This window comes from Cutaneotrichosporon oleaginosum (genome assembly GCF_008065305.1).
Source record: "Cutaneotrichosporon oleaginosum strain ATCC 20508 chromosome Unknown ATCC20508_contig04, whole genome shotgun sequence".
In the NCBI taxonomy this organism is placed as follows: Eukaryota; Fungi; Basidiomycota; class Tremellomycetes; order Trichosporonales; family Trichosporonaceae; genus Cutaneotrichosporon; species Cutaneotrichosporon oleaginosum.
The window spans coordinates 273,193-298,210 of NW_027072173.1; the positions used below are offsets into that span (position 1 = coordinate 273,193).

Consider the following 25,018-nt stretch of genomic DNA (forward strand, 5'->3'; position numbering starts at 1 on the left):
GACGCGGCTTTAGTATCGCCGAATACCTGGCCCGTGCTGGGCGACGCAAAAATGATTCTGCACGGCCACGGAAGCTGCTTCAACCGACATAGGGCCACCCCCGCCGCCGCCGCAGGGAAGCTCAACATAAATGACCGCGTGGCGGAATACAACTTACGAGGATGACGCTTCGGCGCCGTTCGCGTCGACGCCGCGTCATGGGGTGGTTGAAGATGTGCTGGTCAGATACCGTGCCGAGGCTAAGGACTAGGCCGGGGGCCTTAGCCTTAGATATGAGATGACGAACTTGTGTGATAACCAGCTGGGTAGAGGAAGTACGGAAGATCTAGCGAGTGAGCAGTCGATGGTTGAAGACGACTCGGACGGCGTCGTACTTTGGACTGGCCTCCACCAGCGGCCTCGATGCCGCCCATACACATAAACAGAGTCGAATCGTCAGGCCGACCATGTAACTCTCCTCTTTCTTACTGCCGAAGACGGTATACCAAACGGCACCGCGACATCCCGTCTCGTTCTTACTCAGCGCCGAGGCATATCCAATGTCGGCCGGCCTCGGCGTCCGACATGCTGACTTGCCGCCGGCATCGCGCGGAAACCACGTGACCTGACGCGGGGTCTCCAGTATGGGTGGCAAAAAGTCGAGTCATGTCAGTCGATGTAGATGATAAAGAGAGCATGGTCAACCTCCTCATCGTCTTGCACTGAGCTCGCCACCTCACTGGTCGCCTCCATCACCGCGCACATCCACAGTCGTGAGTTTGGAAACGTGCGTCTACGCAAAGCTAATCTCAAGCTAGTGCGGCGCCGCCTCGCATGACACGGCTCCAAGTCGCCGCCAAGCCAGAATACAAGTGACGTCGGCACCTCAATTCTTCATCCATCTGCTTATCATTTAACACCATTCGTCGATCGTCGAGCATCATCACAGCTCAACGTCAACTGCTGCGGCCAAGAGCACACCGCTATCGATCTCGGCGCAGCACACATCTCATCACGCCAGTCCATGGCGTTCCCAAGCACGTTCCAGCGCACAGGCCGCTAGCAAGCCACCATTCTGTCCACTGTCCACGACCGAGCTGCACGATCCACGCTCAGACACTCTCCACAGCTACAGCCACTTCCCCACTCGAGCTCTCCTCTCTTGTTCCCTCATCCCCACAACCACAAGCGAGCTAGAGTGTCTGTGCACCATGCGATGCGTAGACTCATATAAGCCTCGCCTCGACCTCAAAATGGACATTCTTATCCCCAGCATCACCCTTCCAGCAATGTCCGACCTGCCCTCTCCCTTCCTGGACCACTCGGCGTTCCCGCACATCATCGACAACATCTTTGCATTTGCTGATCGTGCGTCCCTTTTCGCCCTCCGCACGGCGTCCCGCGCCTTCCGCACCGCCGCAGATGCGCAGCTAGCCAACCACCTCGTGTGCCGCTGGGCAAGCGTCGAGACGCCCGCCGGGCGCCACCCCGCGCTGGCCGACATCCACGCTCGCGTCTGCGAGCTTCCCGCCGACGCAACTGTCCGCGGCGCGCCCGTCCCGTGGGCCTCCTCACCACCCCTTGCTTCATCAAGACATACCCCACGCCTCTCCCCTTCTGTCTCAGGCCCCGCCGTCGTCGACTTTGGCGACATGTTCACTCCCCGCTCCATCTCTCTCCTGCCGGCACATACGCAGATCCTGCGCGTGTGGCTCTCGGGCTTTATGCACAATCCAGCTATCACGACGCCGTCCGACACCGTCATCGTGTTTGGGTGGCCACAGACACCATCCATCGGCACAGTCTACGAGCCGTGGATCGCGCTCAGACCCACCACCAAGCGTGTAGTGTACCACATCAGCACGCGCTACCGCGCGCACAGCGAACTGCTCGCGCAGCTCCGCTCGTCCGCCAGCGGCGTCGAAGAGCTCACCATCATCGTGAACGACACCCTCCCCCTCCCAAAGCCATGGGAGTGCGCCCCGCTGCTCCACCTCCTGCGCTGCGTCGTCGCCGCGGCGCGCCGCAGACCGCAGATGCGCGTGTCGTTCGTCAATGCCGCCGGGCTGCCCCAGCTCTTCCCGTCCGACGGGAGCGTCGTGTTCGGCGACGACGCTGTCGCGCCCTTCGTCTCCTCGTTCCACGAGTACGTCCGCGGCATCATGGGCGACGGGGACGGCAGCAAGGTTGCGGAGCAGTGGCGATTCACGACCCTCAAGGAGCACAGGGCGGAGGTGGGAGAGAGGCAGTTCGTCCTCGAGATGGGGGGCGTGTGAGGCAAAATTGTGTAGCATAGTATACAGGCATGTGTTGATATCTCTTCTCCAGGCGGAAGGACCATTTGGTAATGACTTGACGCCCACTAATCTGACTTTCCCGTTGGGGTCTCTGGGTGGTGAGCGCCCCAAGCAGCCTCCAGTCATCTAAGATCATCCTCAGGACTCTCGCGTTGCCGATGGTATCGCAGCACAGACATGCTCAGGCACGAGCCTCGTTATATCAGTCGGTAGATTAAATGACTCTTAATGCGGATCTTTGGATTCCGGTTGATCATTCGGTCGTGGGTTCGAGCCCCACACGAGGCTGAGTGGTCCGCGAGGACCGCGAGAACCTTTTGGATCTACAGAGGGCCAGGAGACTACCTCGAGCGTGCGTGGCGACTGTGCTGACACACGACTGCGAGTTCCGACTAGACGCAATGGACGTCGTGGTGTCGTGTCGCAGATCGGCATGAATCTAGAAGCCGAACTCCGCTGGAGATCAGCAATGATCAGCGCCAAGCCACGTGGGATGATCCAATCTCTTCTGACCTAAGTCTCCCAGCTGACCCATCGAACCCAAAGTTCTGTTTGCTGACTGATGAGAGCCGTCGCAAAGCACACCCGCAAGCGCGTACACACACGCCCGTTTCCGCGCCTCGGTCGCATCTCGGTCATCTTCCATCGGGTCACCTGGATCACCCATTCCGCACTTGTCACAATCCAATGTCGCGATGACGACGGCGACAGCGCCTGAGAAGCTATAAGATGCTCCGTGTCTCCCTTTCTCACAGCACGATGCCTCTCCGCACTCTACTCACCCGCACTCTGACACTCACCCCGCAGACCGTGTCATCTCTCCCCTCCTCCGCCGCCCGCCGCCTCAGCACCACCGCCCGCATCATGTCCCTCCCGACGCAGCAGCGCGTGTGGGTCGTCGCGAACCCGCCCACCGGCCCCGTGCAGCCGGACACATTCAAGATTGAGACGCGCCCGCTCCCGGCGCTGGGCGACGACTCGGTCCTCCTCCGCGTCGACTACCTCTCGAACGACCCGACGCAGCGCAACTGGATCGCGAAGGACACCGGCACCGTAAAGCAAGGCCAGGTGTTCCGGTCCAACGCGCTTGCAACCGTCCTCAAGTCCACCTCGGCCAAGTGGGCCGAAGGCCAGCTTGTGGTCGGATACTTTGGGTGGGTCGACTACGCCGTCGTCCCCGCCTCGAGCGTTGCGGGCGAGGCGCGCCAGCTGCCCGGCCGCCCGGCGATCGCGCTCGGCATGCTCGGCTCGACGGGCGCGACCGCATACCACGGCATCATGGATGTGCTGGACGTGCAGCCCGAGCACACGGTCGTCGTCTCCGGCGCCGCGGGGTGAGTGGCACCGCATCACGGCTGACGGCAGCGCGGTGGGGTCGACGGCGGTGCAGCTCGCGAAGAAGGTGCGCGGCGCGCGCGTCATCGGCATCGCGGGCGGCCCGGACAAGGTCAAGTTCGTCGAGAGCCTCGGCGCCGTCGGGGTCGACTACAAGTCGGCGACGTTCGCGGCGGACCTGCGCGCCGCCGTGGGACCGCACGGCGCGGACAGGTACTACGAGAACGTGGGGGGGCGGGTGCTCGACGCCATGATCCCCAATATGAAGGTGCACGGCAAGATCGGGCTGTGCGGCCTCATATCGCAGTACAATGGCGGGCCGACGGAGCTGTACAATCTCCTTGATTTGATCAGCAAGCGGGTTGACATGCAGGGTGGGGTGGGAGGGGGAAGCGCTGACGCAAGGGTTTAGCATCGCCGACTTCCTCTCGCAGATCGGCCGCGCGACGGGCGAGATGGCACAGTGGGTCGAGGAGGGCAAGCTCTCGCCCGCCGCGGAGAACGTCGTGCCCACCCCGTTCGACAAGATCCCCGTGACCTGGGCGACGCTGTTTTCGGGTACCAGCAAGCCTGGGAAGCTCATCACGGCTGTGCAGCATTAGTGGGGTCTGAGGGGTGACGGGATGCCTTGTGTTTCGGCCCCAAAAGCGTGTACATGTTTGTTTGATGTATGTGGGAACACAGGTTGATGACGAAGACGAGAAGCAGCTGTGAGGATGCTGGCCGCGCTGCTTGTCGTGGGCTTGGTTGTTACGGGCTGCCTAAGGTGCTAGGCGGATGGGTGAGTCCCGGTGCTTCTCATGACTGGCCAGACACTGCCGCTGCCGCAATGCTACCAGCCGTGACAGCACGCCAGATACCCTCGCCCGCCTGCGGATGCAACGTGGGCTTGGAGGTGGACCAGCGTCCGCGCGTCCGATCGATGGTAGTGCTTTACGGCCGTGGTGATGCAAAGCAAACTCCTGTAATGGGAGTACATTGTCCTTGTCGCGCCCACTTGTAACATTAGCAGGCAACCAGAACACTGGTCGCTAACTTGCTCCCCCATCACTCGTGCTTGCGAGGATCGCTACAGCCCGGCCCGTCACTGCACTCACTCCTCGCTCCGCGATGACCTGTTCGCGTGGGTGCACATCTTCTCCCCCCAACTGCATGATCCGAATCCACTGGTTGCCAACCTCAGCGCAGAAACTTGGGCAATCAAAGCGCGAGCGACTAACATCAAGCAATTACACTTCCACACGATGGCCCAAAGAGCGTCGTCGCTCCTGTTGCTTGTGGCAAGCCAGCCACGTCCCACCACTCGCACAAGGGACAGACGTAGAACACGGCCTCGCCCCGTTACACCAAGGTGGATATAAGCGCGCAGACATCCTCCTCACCCGCCTCTACTCGCCGCTCGACTCCACTCAAGCCCCCACCCCTCCAACCTCTCACCTCCCCACCTCCACTCACCCCCCCGGAAATACCCATGCCCCCCCTCCCACCGCCCCTCTGCGCGCGCGCTCACGCCCTCATCTCCGCCGAACACGTCCTCTGGACGCACTGGAACGCCCTCCGCCTCGCGATGGACACGCACAACGCCGCGCTGGCCGCCTTCCACGCGCTCGACCGCAGCCTGCTGCTCACTGCGGGCGTCGCGGCGCTGCGGCACCGCGCGGGCGCCGCCGTCGTGGACGCCGAAGCCGCCGTCGCGCGCGCGCACCGCGCGTTCCTCGCCCAGCTCGGCGGCATCGAGGGCATGTACGACGCGCATGCCGACTGCGGCTGCCGCCACGTGCCGTGGTAGGCGGGGCGGCTATGAGGAATGTATGGTTGTATGTAGATGAACGATGCACAATGTTGTTAACCGCGGGTATTTGTCGAGTTGTGGCACGTAGTTGCCGCCATTCGTCGCTCGGCGACTTGTTCGGCGTCGGCAAGCTATTGTTCAGCATGTTCGCGGCGCATGAGCCACGGCGACGCCATGTCAGGTATAGTTCAGAGGCGGGGACTGGTACCTCGCATCCGAAGACCGTCTTCCAGACCCAGCATGTCGTGTCCCGCCAACCTCCCATCCCGCTGACAGTCAAGGCGCGATCACTGATCATCAGTTCGAGCCCCCCCCACCACCGCACACAGACCCGCCCACCCGCTACGAGCACAGCCGCGTCTCTGTGCCTAAACCCTACAAGGAGAAAACAAAAGTCCGTACAGCCAACCGGAGACGTTCGGGAAGGAGATGGAAGTGTATGTGGATGTGGATAGGTTGGTGGGTATCTTGCGCGAGGCGCTGCCGGAGCGACGGGGTGCGGAGAGCGGAGGGAGACTATATGTACAAATAAACGGCCTAGACATTCGTGACTGTCAAGTCGCGGTGCTGCACCGGAGCAGAGTTGACACTCCCAACGCTCTGCGGGCGCTCGAGCGGCGCGCCGTGCGACGGCGGCATGTCAAAGTCGTTGTAGTTGTACCCCGCGTCGTCCGTGTAGTTGTAGTACGTCGAGCGGTACTGGCCCTCCTGGTGCTCGGGGACGGTAGGCAGCGTCTCGTCGTGGCCGGCGTAGACGTGCGCCACGTCGTACTGCGGGTCGCCGTACGAGTGGTGGTAGTCGGCGCTGCGCGAGAAGTCTTGGGTCGCGTTTCCGTTGTGCCCGTTGTGGTGGTCTTGGTAGTAGGCGCCAGTGGGGGGATACCCTGTCGCGGCAGCGTCATGGTAATTGTTGTCCCCGGGGAGGTTGGGCACATCGACGAGGTTGGCGGCGTACGGGTCGTAGCCGCCGGCCGCCTCGTACTCGTAGCCTCTCGTCGACTGGGGCGCCGACTCAAAGTCGTGGCTCGTGTTGGACGCGTAGTACTGACCGTACTGGGTCATAGCGGGCGAGTGATCGTCATCGTCCTCGAAACGCGGCTGTTGGGCAGCGGCCGCCGCCGCTGCTGCTGCAGCCACGTCGCGGTCGAGACGCTGGCGGCGGCGACGGCGAAGCATAAAGAAGGTAAAGGCTCCAATACCGGCTGCGACGACGAGACCAACCACGACAAACACACCGGCAACGGCACCCGTGTTCTCGAAAAAGTCGCTGCCGCCGCCACGCGAAGAGCTCCCGTTGATGCTGGCCGTGTTGTGCACGACTGCAGTGACGGTAAAGACGCGGCCCGAGGCGTCCGTCTTGACCATCTCGCTGGTCAGAACGGATGGAGCGGTGGTGTACGTGTTGCCGTTGGCATCGGTGGTTGTGATAAGGACGCCAGAGGTGATCTGGGTCGTGCCGGGGATCACGAGCGAGGGCTGGGCGGAGGGTCTGGCCGATGAAGAAGGAGGGACGACGACTGAGGATGGGTTGGCAGAGGGAGTCGGGGACGAAGTGACGCCCGGCGAGGATGGGTTGGCAGATGGAGAGGGACCGGGGTCGCTACTCGAGGGAGGGGGTTCGGAGGTGGGGGGTTGCGAGGGCTGTTCAGAGCTGGGAGGCTGGGTGGTCGAGGAGGGAGGAGGGGGCTCGCTGGATGGGGGCGGCGAGGAGGTTGGAGGAGTGGATGGGTCGGGGGAGCTTGAGGATGGCTGTGAGCTTGGCCCCTGGGAGGGGGGCTGGGACGGGTCGACTGAGGGAGAGGGGGACTCGGGGCCTTGGGACGAAGGCGGGGGGGCGGAGACAGAGGCGGACATGGTGAAGAGAAAGAGAGTGACGACAACAAGGGAAAGGAGAGTGATGAAGAGGAGGCGACGAGTGATGGCGAGGTGAGTGTCAGCGATGGCAAAGGGGGAAGGGTGTTTTGGGCGGGTCTTCCCGCTCCGCTCCTTTGGGCAAATGGGTTCCAGGGTCCACCTTGAATTGGGCCATTAGGAATTATAATACTCCCGCTAATACCAATGCCTCTATTGCCCAGCCAGCACAGCCATGCATGCGGCGTGCGGCGTGCGGCGTGCGGCGTGCATCATGCATCTCCTGCATCGTGCCCAGCATTCAGCATACAGCATGTGCCCCGTCTGCGCGCGTGCGCGTCGGGAACGCACATCGCGAGCGCCCCAGACATGCAGTCACCCATCGCCATGTCGACAATGAGCTTATCCCGCGTCCCCCGTGCCATGGCAGGGGTCCGGCTGTTCCGAGAGCTTGATTCAATCTCTGGCACCGGCACTGGCACCGCCACCGGCACCAGGGCCACTGCCTCGGTTCACGCTTCGACGTCCGACTCACTACTCATTGTTGGATGCTAGCGGCGATCGAGTGAGCGTGGATGCTAGAGATGGGCTGATGCGCAGGCGAGCGGCGGGCACGGCGCGAGTTGTGAGGCTGCGCGGTTGCGAGGTCGCGTTGGGAGGAGAGAGGGAGGGGAGCAGAAGCGAGTAACGGCGGTCGCGTCGACAAAACTCAGCTGGCTTCGGCGCCAGACAACACGGCGCCAAGGATACCGACAATAACGGAGAGTGTGATGGAGAGCAGACAGTGATGAGCAGCGAGCATGCATCGAGCAGAGATGCCCGTGTCACCTTCCCTCCCACCCATCATGCTTGCATGCTTGAGCGGCCCATGCGCCGTCCCTGAGGCTTGCTCCAGGCACGGCTCGGACTGGGGCGGGGCCTGTGTGCGTCCCTTGCGAGAACCCTGGCGCGAGGGCCCCGGCTCGGCTGGCGCGTCTCAGGCACCCTGGCCCCTTCCGCCTCACTCTTCTCGGTCGACGGCGATATCGCAATATCCGAGCGTGGCACCCCCGGGCTTGTTTGGTTCATGCATGCGCCAGTGCATGACGAGAGCACTCTCTCGCACCGTCCACTGCTACTCGCCCCAACTTTACACGCACACTCATATCATCACTCATATCCCATACCCTCTACATCTACCATCAACCACCACCTAGAACAGCCGCGGCCCCATTCGCGAGCCACCAGGCTTGGCCCCCGGCGGCCCCTGCGACACGCCCAGGTCGCGCACGGTTCCCTGCTGTTAGCCTGGGTCGTCTTGGAGCGTCGAGCGCCGAGTGAGCCTTTCTGGCCTTCTGAACTCCTCTTCTCGCTCCTCGCTCCTCGCGCTGCTTGGTGGCCTGACGGGGCCACCAAGCACGCGGCCACCAAGCACGCCACTCACATTCTCAAGCTGGTACACCCAACCATGCACCGTAACCCCAAAGTCGCCGCGGCGCTTCCAGTCGTCCTGCACGACCTGGCATGCGAGGAGGTTGCGCACCTGCTGCTGCACATTCTCTTCCACGAGCAGGTCGAGCGAGGGCGGCCCGTCTTCCGTTGCCATCGAGCGCGCGAGCACCGTCAGCGGCTTGAGGTAGCGCTGGATCGCCTGTGTTTCGGGCACTGGCGGGAGGCACGATGCGCGCAGCGCTGTCTGGCAGCCGACGCAGTTCGAGTGGCCCTTTGTGGTTAGTGGGTGTGGGTAGGGGAGGAAGAAGGAGGGTGAGCATGTGATTGTGCATGGCGACATGGCGGGGCGCGAGCGCCGTTTCGCACTTGGCACCCAATATGATACGCATGGCCCGTTCTCGCGAGCATTGCGCTACCCAGCGTTTCACGCACAAGCATTGCGTTTCGCTTCGATAATCGAGGCGTGACAGCACACCACGCCGCCCACACGCGCCGCCAACACGCCATCCACGCATACGCGCTACTCACGGCCACGATAATGTGCTTGACCTTGAAATTGATCAACGCGATCATGAGGACGGCATTGAGCGAGTCGTCATGCGGCGAGTACAGGCTGGCATCAGCGCTGGATCGCAGATAGATTCCCCATTTCGTGCCAGTCACCGCTGTCACCAAGCACTCACTTGGCAATACCGCGGTGCACGAAAATGTCGCCTGGCTGCGATCCCATCACGGTCGTCTCGGGCACACGCGCGTCCGAGCCTGTCGTCAGTCGCTGCTGCCTCGCCGCGGCGCGGCGCCACTCACAGCCGATCCAGAGGATCTCGGGCCGCTGGCCGGGATAGTGCCGCGGGAAGAATCTGGCGTGAGCTATTGTGCGCACTGCGCAACGCACCCCGGGTCGGCCGAGCCCACGCGCTTCGCCCACCGCTGGTTACGCAGCATGAGCTCTTTCTGCGGTCAGCGTCAGCGGATGCCAAGGCGCACAAGCTCGGGATACAGGTCAGAACCGTGTTTCTCCGTCGCACTCTTGGGCAATGTGCGGTCGTCGGGGCGCGAGCTCGCGCTGATGCCTGAGCTTGCGCTCTGCTGCGGCAGCTCGCGGCGGAAGAGGGGGGCCATTGGGTGGGTGGGGGTGGGGTTGGGGTTGGGAGGGTGTGAGTGGTGAGGACGAGGCGGAGATGAGACAGACGAAACGGAGACAGGAGACAGGAGACGAGACCAAGACGAGAGACGAAACGAGAGACGAGGGGAGACGAAAAGTCACAGCGATGGGTTATGAGTGCTGCGGTGGCAGCTTGGCGTGCACGGTGCATGTCTCCAGTTCCAGGATGAGACGAGCGCCCGCCGCAGGTGTAGGCGCAGGCGGGCGTCCAGGCGCGATCACCGGGTCTCCGGACATCTCTGGCCCCGTGGGCATGGTGGCATGCTCAGTGGAGCCGGTGCGGCGTAGGCGAGCGCAACCTCGCCGCCTGGCCTGCCGGCCTGTGGCCTGGCAGCTTGGCAGCTGGGGCCCGAGGCCGAGGTCCAACGCCAGCGCACGGTCCGCGTGGCGGCCTGGCGCTACACTGGCCCTGCCGCGCCTGGTCGCTGGTGCGATACGCTGTGCTCGAGACGTTGTACAAGCACGCCGTGCCCGCCACTGTGGCGACCACGTTGAGGGGCAGCGCATGGGCCCCTCCGCCCCTCGCTTCCTCAATCAAGGGCGGCGTCGCTTGATCTCATGAGATATGCCGCGAGCGACGGGTATGTGAGTGCTTGGAGAGTCTGCATTTGCGCGTGCGTGTCCGTTGCTGCGGTCGGCGCTGGGTGAGAGTTGGGTGCACAGAGTAGCGATGGTGATGCGATGCAGATCGGCGACGACAGAGAGGGCGGAAGCAAAGCGGAATACGGCGCCGGATCATCTCCGGCCTCGTCTCTTGTCTCATCTCTGACCAGTCTCGATCAAGCCATCTCACCTCCCCCCCCTCGCACCTCTCCACCATGTCCGTCTCCGTCCACGTCGTTGAAAGCCCCGAAGATCTCGCCGTGTGCCACAAAATCCGTGTCGACGGTGAGTCCTCCACCGGCCAGCTGTCACCATTCCTCTCTCCTCTGACACTAGTATTCGCGCATGAACAAGTACACTCCCGCAATCTCACGCACTGACACCAGGGCTTCCCCCTCGACACCGAATTTGACGAGTACGCCCCTCCCCTATACACCTGCTAATACCAGCTACGACCACACGGGCGACTGCGTGCACTTCCTCGCGCGCGCCGGCGCGTCGCCCGCCGGCACCGTGCGCCTCGTGCCCTCCAAGGGCAAACTGACGCGCTTGGCGGTGCTTGCGCCGTACCGGGGCACGGGGGCCGGGCGGGCCCTCGTGCACGCCATGGAGGCGTGGCTTGTCCTCGAGGTGCGCGCGGGGCGGATGCGGCATCTCGTGGTGGAGGGGCGGAGTGGGCGGGCGGTGACGGTGAAGATACATTCCCAGGTGGGTGGAATGGGGGATGGGAGGGGGGAGTAAAGGGGGATTGGGAGGCAGCGACGACACCGACGCCGAGCGTCGTGCCCGCTCCACCCACTCTGCTCATGCCCTCTGCTCTCGCCATCTGCTCACGCCAGATCCCCGTCCTCGACTTCTACGCCAAGCTCGGATACCGCCAAGAAGGGCCACGCTTCGACGAAGAGGGCGAGCCGCACCAGCTCATGGTCCGTGATATTGATATTTAGAGTATAGCCGTGCGGGCCGTGCCAGAACTTCTCACACAGCAACAAGCAGATGAGATGCAGTCATGGCATAACCCTCAGAGTACACTACAAATAGTCGCGGTGGGAGATCAGCCCCGAAAGATGGTTAATTTTCGACAGCATTGCCTAAGCTAGCCGTGTTTCCAACAAAGTTGGTCTTTGCATCATGAAGAAGTGCAAGCACTTCTCCTCCCCCGCGACAGGGTGGCGTCTAGGCCAGAAGAATCATCCAGCGACGCCCGCACGGTCAGCACCGAGCTCCTCGCTCAATGCCCACCTGGGCTCGTCGGCTGACGCCTTCACTTCTACTCTTCTCTGACACTTCCAAAATCTGCTGTCAGCGACAACGTCCATCGTCACAACAGTAGAGATCAGAAAACGATGAATCACCAACTCCGCCTCCCCGCCCCGGTTTGTACAGTGGGGCGTTGCGCAAGCGCAGGACTTGGATTTCTGTCCGCCCATCGAAAGTTTTCATCCGTGTGTGCGGGGATCGACTCACCTGATTCAAACACAAGCAGACCAAAGGGAAAGCAGCAAGATAGACTCAGCGAGCTGTGACTGTCGGTCAGCAATTGGTGACAAACACGCAAAATGCTATGGAGTGCGCTCAGCCAAGGCTGAAATTGTCTCGTCAATCGCGGCAGAGCCGGTTACGAATGAGGTAAAGTATGGTAATGTTTGTTCGTCACGGCGCAAGCAGATGTACTCACTCAGTTTAAACCTCGCTTGTCATCCTCGTCAGTTGATTCGGAAAGTCAGCACCTGCTGTCAGCATCGCTCATGGCAGGCACAAGGAAACAGGGCGTCAGGTCATGTGTAGAGAGTCCGCACGCAGACCGGTCCTACCCGGCGCCGCGGCTAACCTCGAGAGGTTCCACCGCTTAGGAGTTGGATTGTAGTGTTCATCAAGCAGGAAAGGGGGAGGAGGTGACTCACTGTGCACGTAGGAAGGGTTAGGGGGGGAACAAAGTCAAGACATGGGAAAAGACATGCGCGTTGAGATGAAGAGAGAGGAGAGGAGTGAAGGAGAGATGGAGACATGGGCAGCAGGAAAATGTTGTGTGCAGAAGGGGCGAGGTTGAGCCACGTGATAAAATGACGTGGATGGGTGATGACGGATGACAAGGATACTCCCGCTATGACAATGCCACGAGCCAACGACGTCACCCCAACCATACGGACTCTTCGCTCTCGCCCCACGGACCGCCTTCCCCCTGTCCACCCCGCCGACACCGAAGCGTTCATCCTCCATCCCTTCTCAACATCTTCAATTCTCTTTCTCCTTCTTTCTGTTCATTCTACATCTCCAGCCTCGTTACAACACCACTGTCCTTACCGAGGCAATCAATTTCCCCCACCATCGCCATGCCCTCCTTCTCCCAACGCAACATGTTTGACGTGCTCGACGTCCAAGAGCACGTCGCTGACGAAGAATCTGACATCGAAGAGTGCGCCCTCTCCTCACCCACTCCTCACTTTGCTAACAGCAGGCCCGAACCGGAGCCGTCTACACCCACATCCAGTGCACCATCTGCGCCCCTCTCAAAATCTGCAAAGAAGCGTGCTCGTGCCAAGGCCGCCGCGGCCGCCAAGGCGAACGGGGCGAACGGGACGAACGGGACGAACGGCGACAGCGCTGTCGAGCCACCAGCCGTGCCCGAGGTTGCGCAGTCTCAGCCCGAGCCGGTGAAGCTGGCACCCGAAACGCCCAAACCCGCACCCACCTCCACCCCAGCTGCTGCCACTCGCAGTACACTCGCGCCTTCTTCTGCCGTCGCCGCGCCCCCACAGCCTCGCGATGCTCCTGCACCGACGTCGCCAACGTTCGCGCCTGTCCTTCCCGACTCGCTCCCACACCCTGCGAGGGACCCTTCGCCCGCAAGCCGCAAGCGCAAGGCTCCCTCCGACTTTACGCCGGCCGGCCCTGGCGCTGCCTTCACGCCGAGCTCACCGTCAAAGAACAGCGTCAAGTTTGAGGATGGTGTCGTCCCAGGCGAGGGACGTGACGGCGAGAAGACTCTTCCCCGTGTCCCCGAGCCACTGCAGGTTCCCGTGGCTAAGAAGAACCAGAACGCCATCGAGCGGACGGTATGGACTCTCATCATGATCTTCGGCTTCATCAGTGAGTGCGACTCCGGGGCGTCTCCGCCGGCACCGCTTGCCAGCGGAGCCAGCGCCGCCCTCATTTTTACGCACTTTGCTGACCCCAGCTCTCCTTTTGATGGGTCACCCCTGCATGATCATCCTCGTTATGGTCTGCCAGGCGCTTGTGTACAAGGAGATCACCGCGTTGTTCGACCTGCGTGACCGTACGTTGCTTGTTGCCCACCCCGCTGACTTTCAGAGGGCGCCAAGTCGCTCAAGCCCGCCGGTGACTGGAGCAAGACGCTCAACTGGTACTTCTTCGTCGTCACCAACTACTTCCTCTACGGCGAGAGCATCATCTACTACTTCAAGCACATCGTGTTCGTTGACGCGTACTTTGTGCCCTTCGCCAAGAATCATCGCTTCATCAGCTTTATGCTGTACATTCTCGGTGAGTACCTCAGCGGGCAGGCAAAGCCGCGCGGTACCTGCTAGGCCAGACCACTACTGCACCTGCCCTCGGCGCGCCGCCACCTGACCCACCCCGGCTCGGCTCTAACCCCAGGCTTCGTTGCGTTCGTCGCCAATCTCCAGCGCCAGTACCTGCGCCAGCAGTTTGCGCTCTTCTGCTGGGTGCACATTACGCTCCTCCTTATCGTTGTGTCGTCGCACTTTATCGTAAACAACATCCTCGAGGGCATGATCTGGTTCTTCGTTCCCGCCTCGCTCGTCATCTGCAACGACATTTTCGCCTACATCTGCGGCAAGATGTTTGGTCGCACGCAACTCATCAAGCTCTCGCCCAAGAAGACGGTCGAGGGCTTTGTTGGCGCCTTCATCTGCACGCTCATTTTCGGTATTGCCTGGGGCACCTTCTTCCAGCAGTTCAACTACTTCATCTGCCCCGCCAAGGATCTGGGCGTCAACATCTTTTCGGACATTCAGTGCAAGCCTAACCCGGTCTTCCTCTGGAAGGAGTATGAGTGGACTGGTGTGGTGCGCACTATTTTGTCTACCATCGTGAGTCTTCAGTGCCACATCCTGAACTGACAGCAGCTCGGCCGTGAGCCCGGACCGGTCTGGTACAAGCCCTACCAGCTGCACGTCATTGCTATGGCCACGTTCGCGTCGCTCGTCGCGCCCTTTGGCGGCTTCTTCGCGTCTGGTTTCAAGCGCGCCTTCAACATCAAGGACTTTGGCCACTCGATTCCCGGCCACGGTGGCATGACCGACCGCATGGACTGCCAGTTCATGATGGGCATCTTTGCTTATGTCTACTACTCGTCGCTCATCCGCGTGCAGAACGTGTCTGTCGGCAGCATCCTGCAGACGGTTGTCGTGTCGCTCACCACTACCGAGCAGCTTGAGCTCCTCAACGACCTCAAGCGCTACCTCTCTGGCCAGGGCGTTGCTGGCCTCTAAGACGCAAACAAAATGTGGACGGCCCGAATCCACTCTTGATACCCTACATAGAAACGCGCGCGCGAACTTGCATCTGGTAATGACATGCATGATCTATCTCTGTCGGGGAGTTGGATCTTGGCGCAGCTGTGTTAACATGTGCCGATGCTGTTAATGCTGTCGAGCCCAGCACAGCCAAGTGCCCCACTCTTAAACCCGTCGCCACCTGGAATCACTTCTTCCCACGTCATACCTCGGAATGCGTCTCCCACCCATCCTTGACTCTGCTTGCCTTCCGCACTCCTCGAACTTCCTCCCCAAACCTCCTCTTCGATGCCACCTACCCACGCCCAAGTAAAAGCACTACACGAAGCCACGCGCGCCGCGGCCTCGACCTTCTCCTCGTACAATTTCCGCCAATACTTCCTGCGCCGCGCCGACGAAGTCTTCGCGCCCGCGCTCGCCGCGCTCGGCGACACGCCGCCGGCCGCCGCCCTCGCGGCCGCAAAAGCGGCCGGGCGCGCGCCGAACGAGATGACGCCCGAGGGCCTGACGGCGTTCGTGGAGGAGCGCGAGGAAGCGCTCGCGGCCATCAAGCGCGCCGGGGTCACGAATGCGATGTATGGCGGCGGCGTCAAGCTCGTCGTGGAGATGCCGGAGGATACGCATCGGTGGGTCCAGTATGGGGAGGGGGAGGTGTTGAGAAGGGGCGCTGATGCAGGTCGTGAAGGAGCTCGTGATTCGAACGAGGGCGGAAAGAGGAGTTAAGAAGAAGGAAGGACGGATGTACGATGGTATGGGTCCACGCAGATTGATTGCACTTGCAGTCGGGCCGCGCGATCGCGCGATTGCATGACTTATGATGCCCGATGCCAAGCTCACATCTTCAATACTAACATCATCTACCTCACGATCGCTCGCCTGGCGCCTCGAGTCCCAACTGTGGTCTGACAGCTCGCTCGCCTCCGTGACGACCTACTCATGCTGAACCGCACATACACACATAGAGCCGTCATCTTTCATTACACCGTACACTATGGTCAAACTTTGCCAGACTGCGTACAGACTGCCGTGCCGACTGCCGTCCCGACAAGACCACACACCCTCTTTAGCCCAGCGTCTCCACCCGAAACGCCTCGGGCCCCACCTCCACCTGATACTCCTCCCGCGTCAAGAACGACACCTTTTCCTCAAACTCTGCCCGTCCCCTTGCCGAAATATAGAATGTCGTCACGTACTCCACGAACGACGCACACTCGGCAAGGTCGGGGCGCTTGCTCGTACCCTTGCCCAGGGGAAAGGTTCCCGGCAGGATCGCATCCGAGTTGACAAAGACGATCTGCGGCCGTCGCCGCCGCGACTCGGTGAGCAGCTGAACAATTCGTGGGATCGCCTCCTGAAGTGGCTTGAGCGCGCAGGGGCGGTCGTCCGAGGCCCAGTTCGAATGGAACACGATGACGACCTTCTCCAGAGAAGCGGGCGGCGTCCGCTTAACAAACATGCCGTGAAAGATGAACGGAACCTTTGTGCACGACACGTTGAGGTTGAAGACGGCTTTTCGGATGCCGAGCGGAGGGCCATTGAAGCGTTCGCGACGAAAGCCGTTCGACGGCTCCCACATGCCTGCCCAACCAAAGACGACAAGAGTCAAGGCGGGAATGGGGAGAGGTTCAGGTTGAGGCGCGGTGCACCACATCCATAGTCGGATGACGGGAACAGGTGCGACGCGGGCCAGACAGTTCTTGAGGACGCGGAGGTTGAGAGCCGTAAGGTAGCGGAGGTCAAGGACGCGCGCGTCGCGGAGTGTGGCGTGGGTGGAGCGTCGGTCGTATGACCGACAGATGCGGCAGTGGCAGCTCGACCGATTTCGTCCTAGCACTTCGTCCGAGTTGACCGTCAGAAGCGCGGGGAGGGGTCCAGTGATTCCGTCTAGCTGGTTCCCAGGTTTGAGAACGAGATGGTCGTTTAGGACGAAGTCAACATGGTTGCGGAGGGCACGAGCGGTGAGGCGAAGGCTGAGGAGTGAGGGCAATGGGAGGTAGCTGATGATTTGCTGGACGATGTCTGGGTATCGCGCGATGTCGATGTATTGCGGACGTTGTGTCGTTGGTGGATGGGAGTGGGGAACGGGGCGGATGTCTGCTTGGCGCAAGAGTCGCTGCTTCTTGCGGGGCGGTCGAGAGGTCATGATGGGGCCAGGGAAGGTGGGGGTGGGAGGGCTGATGCGAGAGGCCAAGGGGACACGAGGGCGATGATGCAGGTCGCGCGGGAGATGGCGAGAGCGGCAGCGGACGAAGAGGGGGACGTAGGGAGGACGAGTGTTTGGATGTTGAGCATGCGAGGTAGTGGCAAGTGGAGGATGAAGTGGGAGAATGAGTGAATGAGAAGAAGAGAAAGAGAGAGGCCGGTCAGAAGAATGTCAGAGTGTGTGTGCGCTTCGTGTACATATCACCTCCACTCACCTCTACTCCTCATCGCTCAACACTCACTTGCATTCACTTTTCCTCATCAGCGCACTCGGCATCGGCCCCTGCATGTCGCCCCCAAGTGCTGGCTAGTGCCGAGTTCAAGTCGCGTCGCTGCTGTCCAAGCCGTGCAGAGGCCCAGGCGAAGTGGACCACAAATGTCGCCGCCACCCGCCACCGCAGCCCACGAGGGGCGCCGACGCAGCTACCCTCGAGCGGCAGCGGCTTGAACCTAGACGATCAGCGAGACGCCCGTTGCGAGTCACTGCCATGGTCCTCACAGGTCGCGACCATGTGGCCGCGGTGTGTCGTGCTCGAGCTCGAGCCATGACGCTCAATATCCATGGGGTTGGTGCGTAATGGGGCGCACCAGTCTTGCCTTTGGGTCTTGCAACACGTGTGTTTGAGCAGCCTGAATCAAAATCCACTCGCCAGTCAGCTCGCGGACCAGTTTTACTCACTGTACTGTTACGAGGGATATCGAAAGTCTCGTCCGCTCAACCTTCACAGATGCACCTCCGGACGTGACCACAGATGCGAACAAAGTCGGCACCAAGATGGAGATCGTTCATGATCTAGAACTCTCTCAATTCTGGCGTTGACCGGTGGGATCAAACCGAGTATACCATGTAAAGTCGGATGTTGTAAGTCTTGCCAACACCCCCTCGACGTCGACATTGTCTCAAGTCTGCACAGATTCAGGCACGGCACAGAGTGAGGGTGTCGGAGCGGAATCGATGATGGCGTCCCAGCCAGGGCTTATCTGATAATTGCAAACTCCGAATCACATGGAGAATCGGCTTTGTTGCCTTCTCGTTCTGGCAAGGGGATTGGGCCCGGGGCTGAAATGAGCAAAGCAGTTCAGTCCCGCTCGGCTCTTGCTCTTGGGACCATGGGTCCCTCGGAGACTTGAGCCGACCGATAACCCAGACACGGGACCTGATGGGGACGTGCCCACTGCAATCATCGGCCGAAACCTCGACGCGCTCGTCAGACTGTCAACACTCTCGTCGACACAAGCCAACTTTTAAGAATGCACACGCCCAACTCTGCCCCCACCTCTCCATCGCGCAAACGCGCTCTTTCCGAGACCACCATGACTATCCCGTGGCCACCAGAACGCCCTGCCAAACGTCCGTTCAAGCACGGCCCCTCGCCGCCGCCACGCATCACCATCGACCACCGCTCGTTCCCTCACATCATCGAGGCCATCCTTGACTATGCCGACACCCACGCGCTGCTCGCCATACGCGGAACGTCGAGCGCGTACCGCGACGACGTCGATGCACGTCTGTTCCGGCACGTCGTAGTCGGCTCGGACTTCAGGACGGCCGACCAGGGCTTGTACATCACCGTCCCCGGCCCGAGGGGGCCAGCCAAACCCCTGCTGCGCTGGCGCGCAGGCGAGAACCCCCCAATACAAATCGCACAGGCGCGCACCCTCTCGCTCACCAACATTGAGGCGTGGGAATCCAACCTCTTCTCCTCCCGGAGCACTGACCTAGTCTCCTCTCTCACGGCACATGCGCCGCAGCTCAACCTCGTCCGCCTCTCCAACTCGCAGCTCAATCTCCGCTTCTCCAAATTTCTCGCGAACGCGCCCGCGGCCCGCACGCTCGTGTGCATCGGCGCGATTGCCCGCGACGACCCCTGCCTGCCCTCCGGCTGCAGCGCCGACATTTGGGTGGAAGTGCCCGCGCTCCCCATCGGCATGCACCGCTTCGTCCTCACGATCCCGTACAAGCCCTGCTTTGCGTACCGGCAAAATCTCGTCGGCCTGTTCGGCGCCCAAATCCCGGGCTTGCGAGAAGCCGTCATCATCCTCGCCAACGCCAACGTCCCACACTACAAGCAAGCGCCGGGCCGGCGGCGTTCGCCCCGCCTCACTCCCGCCGGGACATACGCCTCCCGCCGACCCAACTTCAGCTTCCTCGAAACCATCATCAGCGAGGTGCGCCGCGCCGAGCGCGGCGTGAAGTGGACGCTTGTTGGTGTGGGGGCGTTCCTCGATGAGATGGACTGCACGCCTACGCCCACGATCGCCGAGCTGGAAGCGTACATCGACACGCGGCTCGAAGAGGGGTGGCGCAAGCGCCTGAGCATTCTCGAGCCTGCGCAGTATGTGCGCCGCGTTGGACTGCGCCAGTTCGAGCTCGAGACTCGACACCCCGAGGACGATGGTGTCCGTGGCCGCTGCAGCCAACTGAGTTGGTAGCAGGTGAGAAAAGGAGAGGTCTCGGTCGGCGAGCGACGGCAGTTCCGCGTTCCGCAGCCTCATTTGCCCCGATTGGCGTATGGCTAAGATGCCAAAGCCTGACCGCGGGCGTGGACTCCATCGAGGTACTGCAGCATGCCCTGCGTGCAGCGACTACGGCGTGTCGCACTATGCCACTCACCGACTCTACACGAGTTCACCGGCCCTACACGAGTTCACTGCGTCTAATCACACGGAGTGTCTTCCCATCACGTCTGTCAGTTGCGTCTGCTTTCCGGATGCAGCTGGCGAGGATCTGTCGCCAGGCGCTACTCGCATGACCACTCTTGCGGCGGCGCTTGGCGCCCGCCCCGGTGGAGCCATCTCAGCTCGCCTAGTGGAGGACATACGCCTGCTTATCCGGTGTGTTCCACTGGCGCTCAATTCTACAATCCCGAGATTGCGCTGGACGGCATTTCTTCTACAGGAATCATGACGGACCGCTCCCGAGCACCGACTTGGCAAGGCTACTCTGTAGTATCAAAGCATGTGCTGCACCCTGCAGATTTACTTTCATCTCTACCATGTGCCGCAATGCGCCTTGTACCAGTGAGAGACGACGTGCACGGGGAGGAGATGCTGCTCGTGCGACCCACGACCCATCCGTTCTAAAGTGTAGGATGTGGGACCTCGAGACGAGCCACCTCCAGTCGCGATGAAGGTCGCGGAGGTCGGGTGCGTAACGAGGCGCGAGGCGGCTCTCGTACTTCATCCCACACTATTCAATAGTGTGCAGCTCAAACGCCGCCTCGCCAATTTCAGCGCGGTATTCTGCGCGCGTGCGGAACTCGATTGCCTGCACCGCCTCGGCAGCTTGCTCGTCACTCCACCGCTCCCAACGCATCACCCCCGCCGCAACACTAGCCTTCACAGCGGCCTCTATAGCGCCGGGTGCGCGGTGGACGGCCGCGCCCGTGCCGTCGCACCCTAGCCATTCGGGCCGCAGCGTCTCCGCGTCGACAAGGGTATACCTCACGCCGCGTGGCAGCGCCATCGTCATGCCGAGGACGAGCGAGTTGAGCAGTCCCATGGGCTTGCTCGCGCGGCGGAACCACACCTCTTCTTCCTGGTGCGTCGTCTTCTCCGTGAACACGAGCACGACGCGGCGGAGCGAGCGCGGGCGCGCGAGCGGCGGCACATGCGCCTGCGGCATCCACGAGCGCCCGGGGTCGTACCGCAGATTCACGACCAGCGTCTCCACGCCGTCGGGCACCGGCCCGACGTCCGCGACGGCCGGGTGGTCCCAGCTCCCGACTTCGGCGAACGTCGTGAACGTCGCGAGGAGGGGCGCGGGGAGGGGGCACACGCTCGACAGCGGCCCTGCTGGATGGTGCCGTAGCCGGACGGCGTCGAGCGCGCACGCGCTAGCGATTTGGCGCGCGCGCGCGTCCGGCGCCCCGAAGGGCCCGACGATGTCGGCGACGCGCGCGTGCGAGAGCACACGCGCCTCGCCCTCCTCTTTCCAGCCGGCGGGCCAGAGGCCAGGAATGCGCCCGGTCTTGCCGAAGATCTCGTTCGGCGAGTAGCTTGTGAAGAGGATGTGCCGGCACAAGATGGCGTCGGCGCGGTCGCGCAGCTCGTGCGATACGCCGCGCAGTGTGATCAGCACCTCCCGTGGCGCGTAGGCGAGCACGGCATCGAGGATGTGTGGATAGGCGGCCGCGTCAAGGCACATGGCGTGGCGCGCTCGAGTGCTCGAGCTATTGTGACCACGGTTGATGAAATTGGTGAGGCAGTGTGAGGCAGGAAGTGGGATGCGACCTCCACTCCCCTGCTCTCCCTCCACCGATGACGACATGAACTCATGGCACTTAGATGCAGCATGGTGCATAGGTGTCAACGACAAAGCGCCGGCAGGTCGCAACATATCGTCTATCTGCAAGCAGATGCGCACTAGCTACAGTCACTCCGCGCTTTAGGCCCTATGGCTACTAATCAGATTAGTAGATGAGCCGCTGATAGCCTCCTTGACCACCTTTTGCCAGCGGACAACTCATAACCCCGTCCTCGTCGCGCCAGTAGCGCCGTTGTGCGAAAGGCCATAACCGCTCGGGGTCTACTATGTGCGGGCCGACAATTGTGCGCTTGGCTGGAGGCAGGCGTCACACATGCTCAACCTCGTGCTCCCACAGCGGAGGTACTTGCAGCGAGGCAGAGCGGCTCGTCAAGCCACAACGAATGTTCGAGGGCAGGAGCGGCAGCAGCGCCCGCGGCAGTACTCCAGGCTTGTCTACTAGGTTACCACCGGCGCCGTGACCGAAGGCGGAGTCAAGTACAGTGGAAAACTCCACATATCCCGCTGCACTTTGAGTGGCGGATCGCGCGTGTCACTCGCCAGCATTTCGATCGTCTCAAGCATGTGCTCGTGTGGGTCCAGCGTGCTCGCGTACTCCTCGCGGGTGGCGAATACGATGCACTGCATTGCTGCCGCGACGCTGGAAAACGGCCATGCGTCTTTGTCCTCTGCAACCCCCGCACTGTCTGCATTGTCCGTGTCCGTGTCGGCGGCATGCACGGGATTGCGCTGGTGTAAATCCTCTTCCACACTGTGCAGAAGCTGTGTCTCGAGTTGCGATACGCTGTCGACGTGCTGTCCCACCCACCCGGGGTATAGACTGCGGAACCCGACTACTGTGATGCGAAAATCACGGCGTCGCGTGCGCACCAGAATGCCGGCGAGGCTCGAGGATATCGAGTTCCAGCGCTGGCGCTGCAACCGGTCCCTGTCCCACGGCGGGAGGACGCTGATCCCGGTTGGTTCGATGATGTGCACCACAACCTCCGGGAGTGACGGCGGAAACAGCTCCACGATGACGGGGAATTGCGCCTGGCCGTGCTGCACGGGGTGGTAGCGGATATTGACGATGAGTTTACGCACGCTGTCTGGCACCACTGTGCGCCAATCCCCCAGCACAGTCTGCGGTGCGCCAACATTGCCGAACACAACCATCTTAGGAGCGGTCACATGACACTTGTACACTTGCACGTAGTCGTTATCGGGGCGGACGCGGAGCACGCGCACGTTGTTGAGGGAGCGCGAGATGGGCACGAGCGACATGTCCCCGGTGCCAATGATGTCCACGACGCGCGTGCTCTCCATTAGTTGCTTCGAGCGCTCGAGTTCCCACTTGGCCCGCTTCTTCCCCGGCTTCGACCAGTCCAAGTAGTGCCGGTCTCGCATGCCCGGCACCCGTCCGTACGGCGAGGTGATGTTCATTCTTGGGGGCACGTCGCATGCCAGGATGATGTGGTTGCCCAGGAGTGCATCTACGCGCGCGAGGTGCGCGGTGGAAGCGCGGCGGAAAGCGCACAGAGTCTTCCACGTTGCATAGCGGAGGACGGTGTCCGTGATGTGAGGGTACACGGTGTCGTCGATCCAGAAGGTTGCCGGCGCGGCTGAGTGTCAAAGATAAGCCGAGCACACCTCATACCATCGTCACTGCTAGCGCTCATGTTGGGAGTAAAGGAAAAACCCTCCTATACTTCGTTTCGGAGATGCCCAGGGGTTTGAATGTTAGCCATCCGGGGCGGAGGTTGGTGAGAAAGTGGGAGTTGGAGATCGAGGTGGCGATGGATCCCGCTGCAGTTGTTGATTGCCGATCAGCGTGACTGACTTTGATTCCGCTGGAATGGCTCTTCGCTTATCATTGCTCTGAAGGCGACATCCTTGGTCCGCACGTGTTGGGACACTGCGCCGTTCGCTGGTGTGGATGTGACCGCCGTGGGAAGGAGGTATGAACTGACATGACACTGCCTAATGATCCACAATTGAGGCAACAGCCTTCAATACACATGGGCAGGAGAGGACTTCGATGGAAGAGACGGAGGGGAAAGACCTGCGAGGGCCCCGTGTCCCTCTATCTTACCTTCTTGGACCAACACTCCGCCACCGTTGGCTGCTAGCGGGCAAGGCTTTCTGGCCGCTCAACTGACCCACTCCCGAAGACCAGCCTGCTGCGGAGGCAGCCCGCGGCCAGTCTGTCAAAGCCGGAAGATGGTCAGTGTTAGTCCGGCATCTGCCGCGACCGATTACCAACATCCTCTATCCTGTATCCCGCACTCGATCTTTGCATTTCCTTTCTGCGGCCTGTTCGCGCTTCGGCACGCATTGTCCCGTACCACCCATCTCCCTCGTTCCCCAACCCTCTCACTCAGCCAACACAAACGGATTGGCATCCGTGGCTACTTTTTGGACTCTGAATTGCCACGACCACGAGATGATCACATGGACAAGCCCATCCCACTGATCTACCTCCACCGACCTCCACTCGATACGATCGCTACGGCTGTCTCCGACTTGAGCTCGTCTCGCTTGAACAGCCCACAAGTGCAAGTACCTCATTCTCGAGAGCGATTCCGCGCAGCCTCTCCCGGATGTTGGAGCATGGGGCCAGACGAAGTCTCAATCAACGTGGAGGCGGCGTCAGCTGTAGTGACGATGGCTGTCACCGACAGACGCGACCGGCATCGACACGTTGTGGTCCTAATCCGCGCTACCTCGGCCACCTGCTCTGTTGCACCACCTTCATCTCTTCAGCTACACTGTAAAGGCCGTCATTGTTATCGTCGTAGGCTCTGCATGCATAGGTCGTTGTGACCGCCGTCGTTGTGTGTCAGGGTTGTGAGTTCAACTAGGTGGCGGACGCCTATGACACAATGACCAAACAACGGGACCAAAGTGATGTCACGCTGGATGCTGGACGCTGCCGTGTCTCCCTCTAGTGACCATGATCTCTCTCTTCTCCCTCTACTCTTCATCCCTCCGCACAGCACTCACCAGAACATACACTACCATGGCCAAGGACGGTGAGTCGCCGTGTGGCAAGAGGCCATTAGGCGAGACGCGACGATGTCATCCCCGCCTCAGCAACTCCTGCACACCCCCGGTACCCCTCCCCTGACCCCAGCGATTGTCAAGTTCGAGAAGGGCGCGTCGTCCGCGGACAAGCAGAAGGTCATTGACGACATCAAGGCTGCTGGCGGCACTATTGTGCGCGACGAGCATGTTGACTCGAGCAGTACGTCCGCGCTGTGTTGAGGTAGGGGTGGGGGTGTGGACATGGGGGTGTGGGTGGCGACGGGAAGCTGTAAGCCGGCTTCCGGAAGCACAAGTCCGGAATGGTTCGCCCAGGCTCGGTTCCCCGCCGATCAGCCCGTGCGCTTCTGGTCACCGCACAACCTCACCTCTTCCATCCCCAGTCCTAGTGATCTGCTTCCTGCTTGAGATCCCCGCTTACCCAGTCTTCCCCTACGTCGTTGTCAACGTCTCCCCCGACCAGTTCTCGTCGCTCCAGAGCGGCCTCGCCGGCTCCAAGGTCGTCTCACACATCGAGGAGGACAAGGAGATGAAGACGCAGTAGATCAGTAGACTACTCGTAGACAGTTGTACGGA

General features: G+C 61.4%; 14 protein-coding genes across 14 annotated transcripts; 9 read left to right on the top strand and 5 right to left on the bottom strand.

Annotated features, from left to right (window-relative positions):
• Window positions 1-1,190: 1,190 nt before the first annotated feature.
• On the top strand, window positions 1,191-2,255 carry COLE_04562 (uncharacterized protein; the record flags this gene model as incomplete). The annotated part of the gene is made up of 1 exon (XM_018419891.2): window positions 1,191-2,255. The coding sequence occupies one exon, from the start codon at window positions 1,191-1,193 to the stop codon at window positions 2,253-2,255; it is 1,065 nt and encodes a 354-aa protein (XP_018281142.1).
• An 885-nt stretch (window positions 2,256-3,140) lies between these two features.
• COLE_04563 (uncharacterized protein) lies at window positions 3,141-4,213 on the top strand (the record flags this gene model as incomplete). Its single annotated transcript, XM_018425175.1, has 3 exons — window positions 3,141-3,610; window positions 3,642-3,985; window positions 4,017-4,213. The coding sequence occupies 3 exons, from the start codon at window positions 3,141-3,143 to the stop codon at window positions 4,211-4,213; spliced, it is 1,011 nt and encodes a 336-aa protein (XP_018281143.1).
• An 869-nt stretch (window positions 4,214-5,082) lies between these two features.
• Window positions 5,083-5,400, top strand: COLE_04564 (uncharacterized protein; the record flags this gene model as incomplete). Its single annotated transcript, XM_018424753.1, has 1 exon — window positions 5,083-5,400. The coding sequence occupies one exon, from the start codon at window positions 5,083-5,085 to the stop codon at window positions 5,398-5,400; it is 318 nt and encodes a 105-aa protein (XP_018281144.1).
• Window positions 5,401-5,940: 540 nt separating this feature from the next.
• Window positions 5,941-7,257, bottom strand: COLE_04565 (uncharacterized protein; the record flags this gene model as incomplete). Its single annotated transcript, XM_018422306.2, has 1 exon — window positions 5,941-7,257. The coding sequence occupies one exon, from the start codon at window positions 7,255-7,257 to the stop codon at window positions 5,941-5,943; it is 1,317 nt and encodes a 438-aa protein (XP_018281145.2).
• A 1,189-nt stretch (window positions 7,258-8,446) lies between these two features.
• Window positions 8,447-9,630, bottom strand: COLE_04566 (uncharacterized protein; the record flags this gene model as incomplete). The annotated part of the gene is made up of 6 exons (XM_065626358.1): window positions 8,447-8,530; window positions 8,678-8,956; window positions 9,214-9,298; window positions 9,369-9,447; window positions 9,493-9,545; window positions 9,581-9,630. 6 exons carry the CDS (start codon window positions 9,628-9,630, stop codon window positions 8,447-8,449), a joined length of 630 nt encoding a protein of 209 aa, XP_065482299.1.
• A 1,038-nt stretch (window positions 9,631-10,668) lies between these two features.
• On the top strand, window positions 10,669-11,400 carry COLE_04567 (uncharacterized protein; the record flags this gene model as incomplete). The annotated part of the gene is made up of 5 exons (XM_018422308.2): window positions 10,669-10,738; window positions 10,790-10,806; window positions 10,840-10,868; window positions 10,903-11,161; window positions 11,293-11,400. 5 exons carry the CDS (start codon window positions 10,669-10,671, stop codon window positions 11,398-11,400), a joined length of 483 nt encoding a protein of 160 aa, XP_018281147.1.
• Window positions 11,401-12,786: 1,386 nt separating this feature from the next.
• Window positions 12,787-14,928, top strand: COLE_04568 (uncharacterized protein; the record flags this gene model as incomplete). Its single annotated transcript, XM_018422309.2, has 6 exons — window positions 12,787-12,869; window positions 12,912-13,543; window positions 13,632-13,730; window positions 13,766-13,957; window positions 14,072-14,526; window positions 14,563-14,928. The coding sequence occupies 6 exons, from the start codon at window positions 12,787-12,789 to the stop codon at window positions 14,926-14,928; spliced, it is 1,827 nt and encodes a 608-aa protein (XP_018281148.1).
• A 312-nt stretch (window positions 14,929-15,240) lies between these two features.
• On the top strand, window positions 15,241-15,675 carry COLE_04569 (uncharacterized protein; the record flags this gene model as incomplete). The annotated part of the gene is made up of 1 exon (XM_065626359.1): window positions 15,241-15,675. The coding sequence occupies one exon, from the start codon at window positions 15,241-15,243 to the stop codon at window positions 15,673-15,675; it is 435 nt and encodes a 144-aa protein (XP_065482300.1).
• Window positions 15,676-16,015: 340 nt separating this feature from the next.
• Window positions 16,016-17,443, bottom strand: COLE_04570 (uncharacterized protein; the record flags this gene model as incomplete). Its single annotated transcript, XM_018426429.2, has 2 exons — window positions 16,016-17,126; window positions 17,397-17,443. The coding sequence occupies 2 exons, from the start codon at window positions 17,441-17,443 to the stop codon at window positions 16,016-16,018; spliced, it is 1,158 nt and encodes a 385-aa protein (XP_018281150.1).
• Window positions 17,444-18,405: 962 nt separating this feature from the next.
• COLE_04571 (uncharacterized protein) lies at window positions 18,406-19,587 on the top strand (the record flags this gene model as incomplete). The annotated part of the gene is made up of 1 exon (XM_018419892.2): window positions 18,406-19,587. The coding sequence occupies one exon, from the start codon at window positions 18,406-18,408 to the stop codon at window positions 19,585-19,587; it is 1,182 nt and encodes a 393-aa protein (XP_018281151.1).
• Window positions 19,588-20,344: 757 nt separating this feature from the next.
• COLE_04572 (uncharacterized protein) lies at window positions 20,345-21,301 on the bottom strand (the record flags this gene model as incomplete). Its single annotated transcript, XM_018422310.2, has 1 exon — window positions 20,345-21,301. The coding sequence occupies one exon, from the start codon at window positions 21,299-21,301 to the stop codon at window positions 20,345-20,347; it is 957 nt and encodes a 318-aa protein (XP_018281152.2).
• A 558-nt stretch (window positions 21,302-21,859) lies between these two features.
• Window positions 21,860-22,843, bottom strand: COLE_04573 (uncharacterized protein; the record flags this gene model as incomplete). Its single annotated transcript, XM_018422311.2, has 1 exon — window positions 21,860-22,843. One exon carries the CDS (start codon window positions 22,841-22,843, stop codon window positions 21,860-21,862), a length of 984 nt encoding a protein of 327 aa, XP_018281153.2.
• Window positions 22,844-23,620: 777 nt separating this feature from the next.
• Window positions 23,621-24,223, top strand: COLE_04574 (uncharacterized protein; the record flags this gene model as incomplete). Its single annotated transcript, XM_018419894.2, has 1 exon — window positions 23,621-24,223. The coding sequence occupies one exon, from the start codon at window positions 23,621-23,623 to the stop codon at window positions 24,221-24,223; it is 603 nt and encodes a 200-aa protein (XP_018281154.1).
• A 252-nt stretch (window positions 24,224-24,475) lies between these two features.
• Window positions 24,476-24,986, top strand: COLE_04575 (uncharacterized protein; the record flags this gene model as incomplete). The annotated part of the gene is made up of 2 exons (XM_018422312.2): window positions 24,476-24,644; window positions 24,868-24,986. 2 exons carry the CDS (start codon window positions 24,476-24,478, stop codon window positions 24,984-24,986), a joined length of 288 nt encoding a protein of 95 aa, XP_018281155.2.
• Window positions 24,987-25,018: the final 32 nt, after the last annotated feature.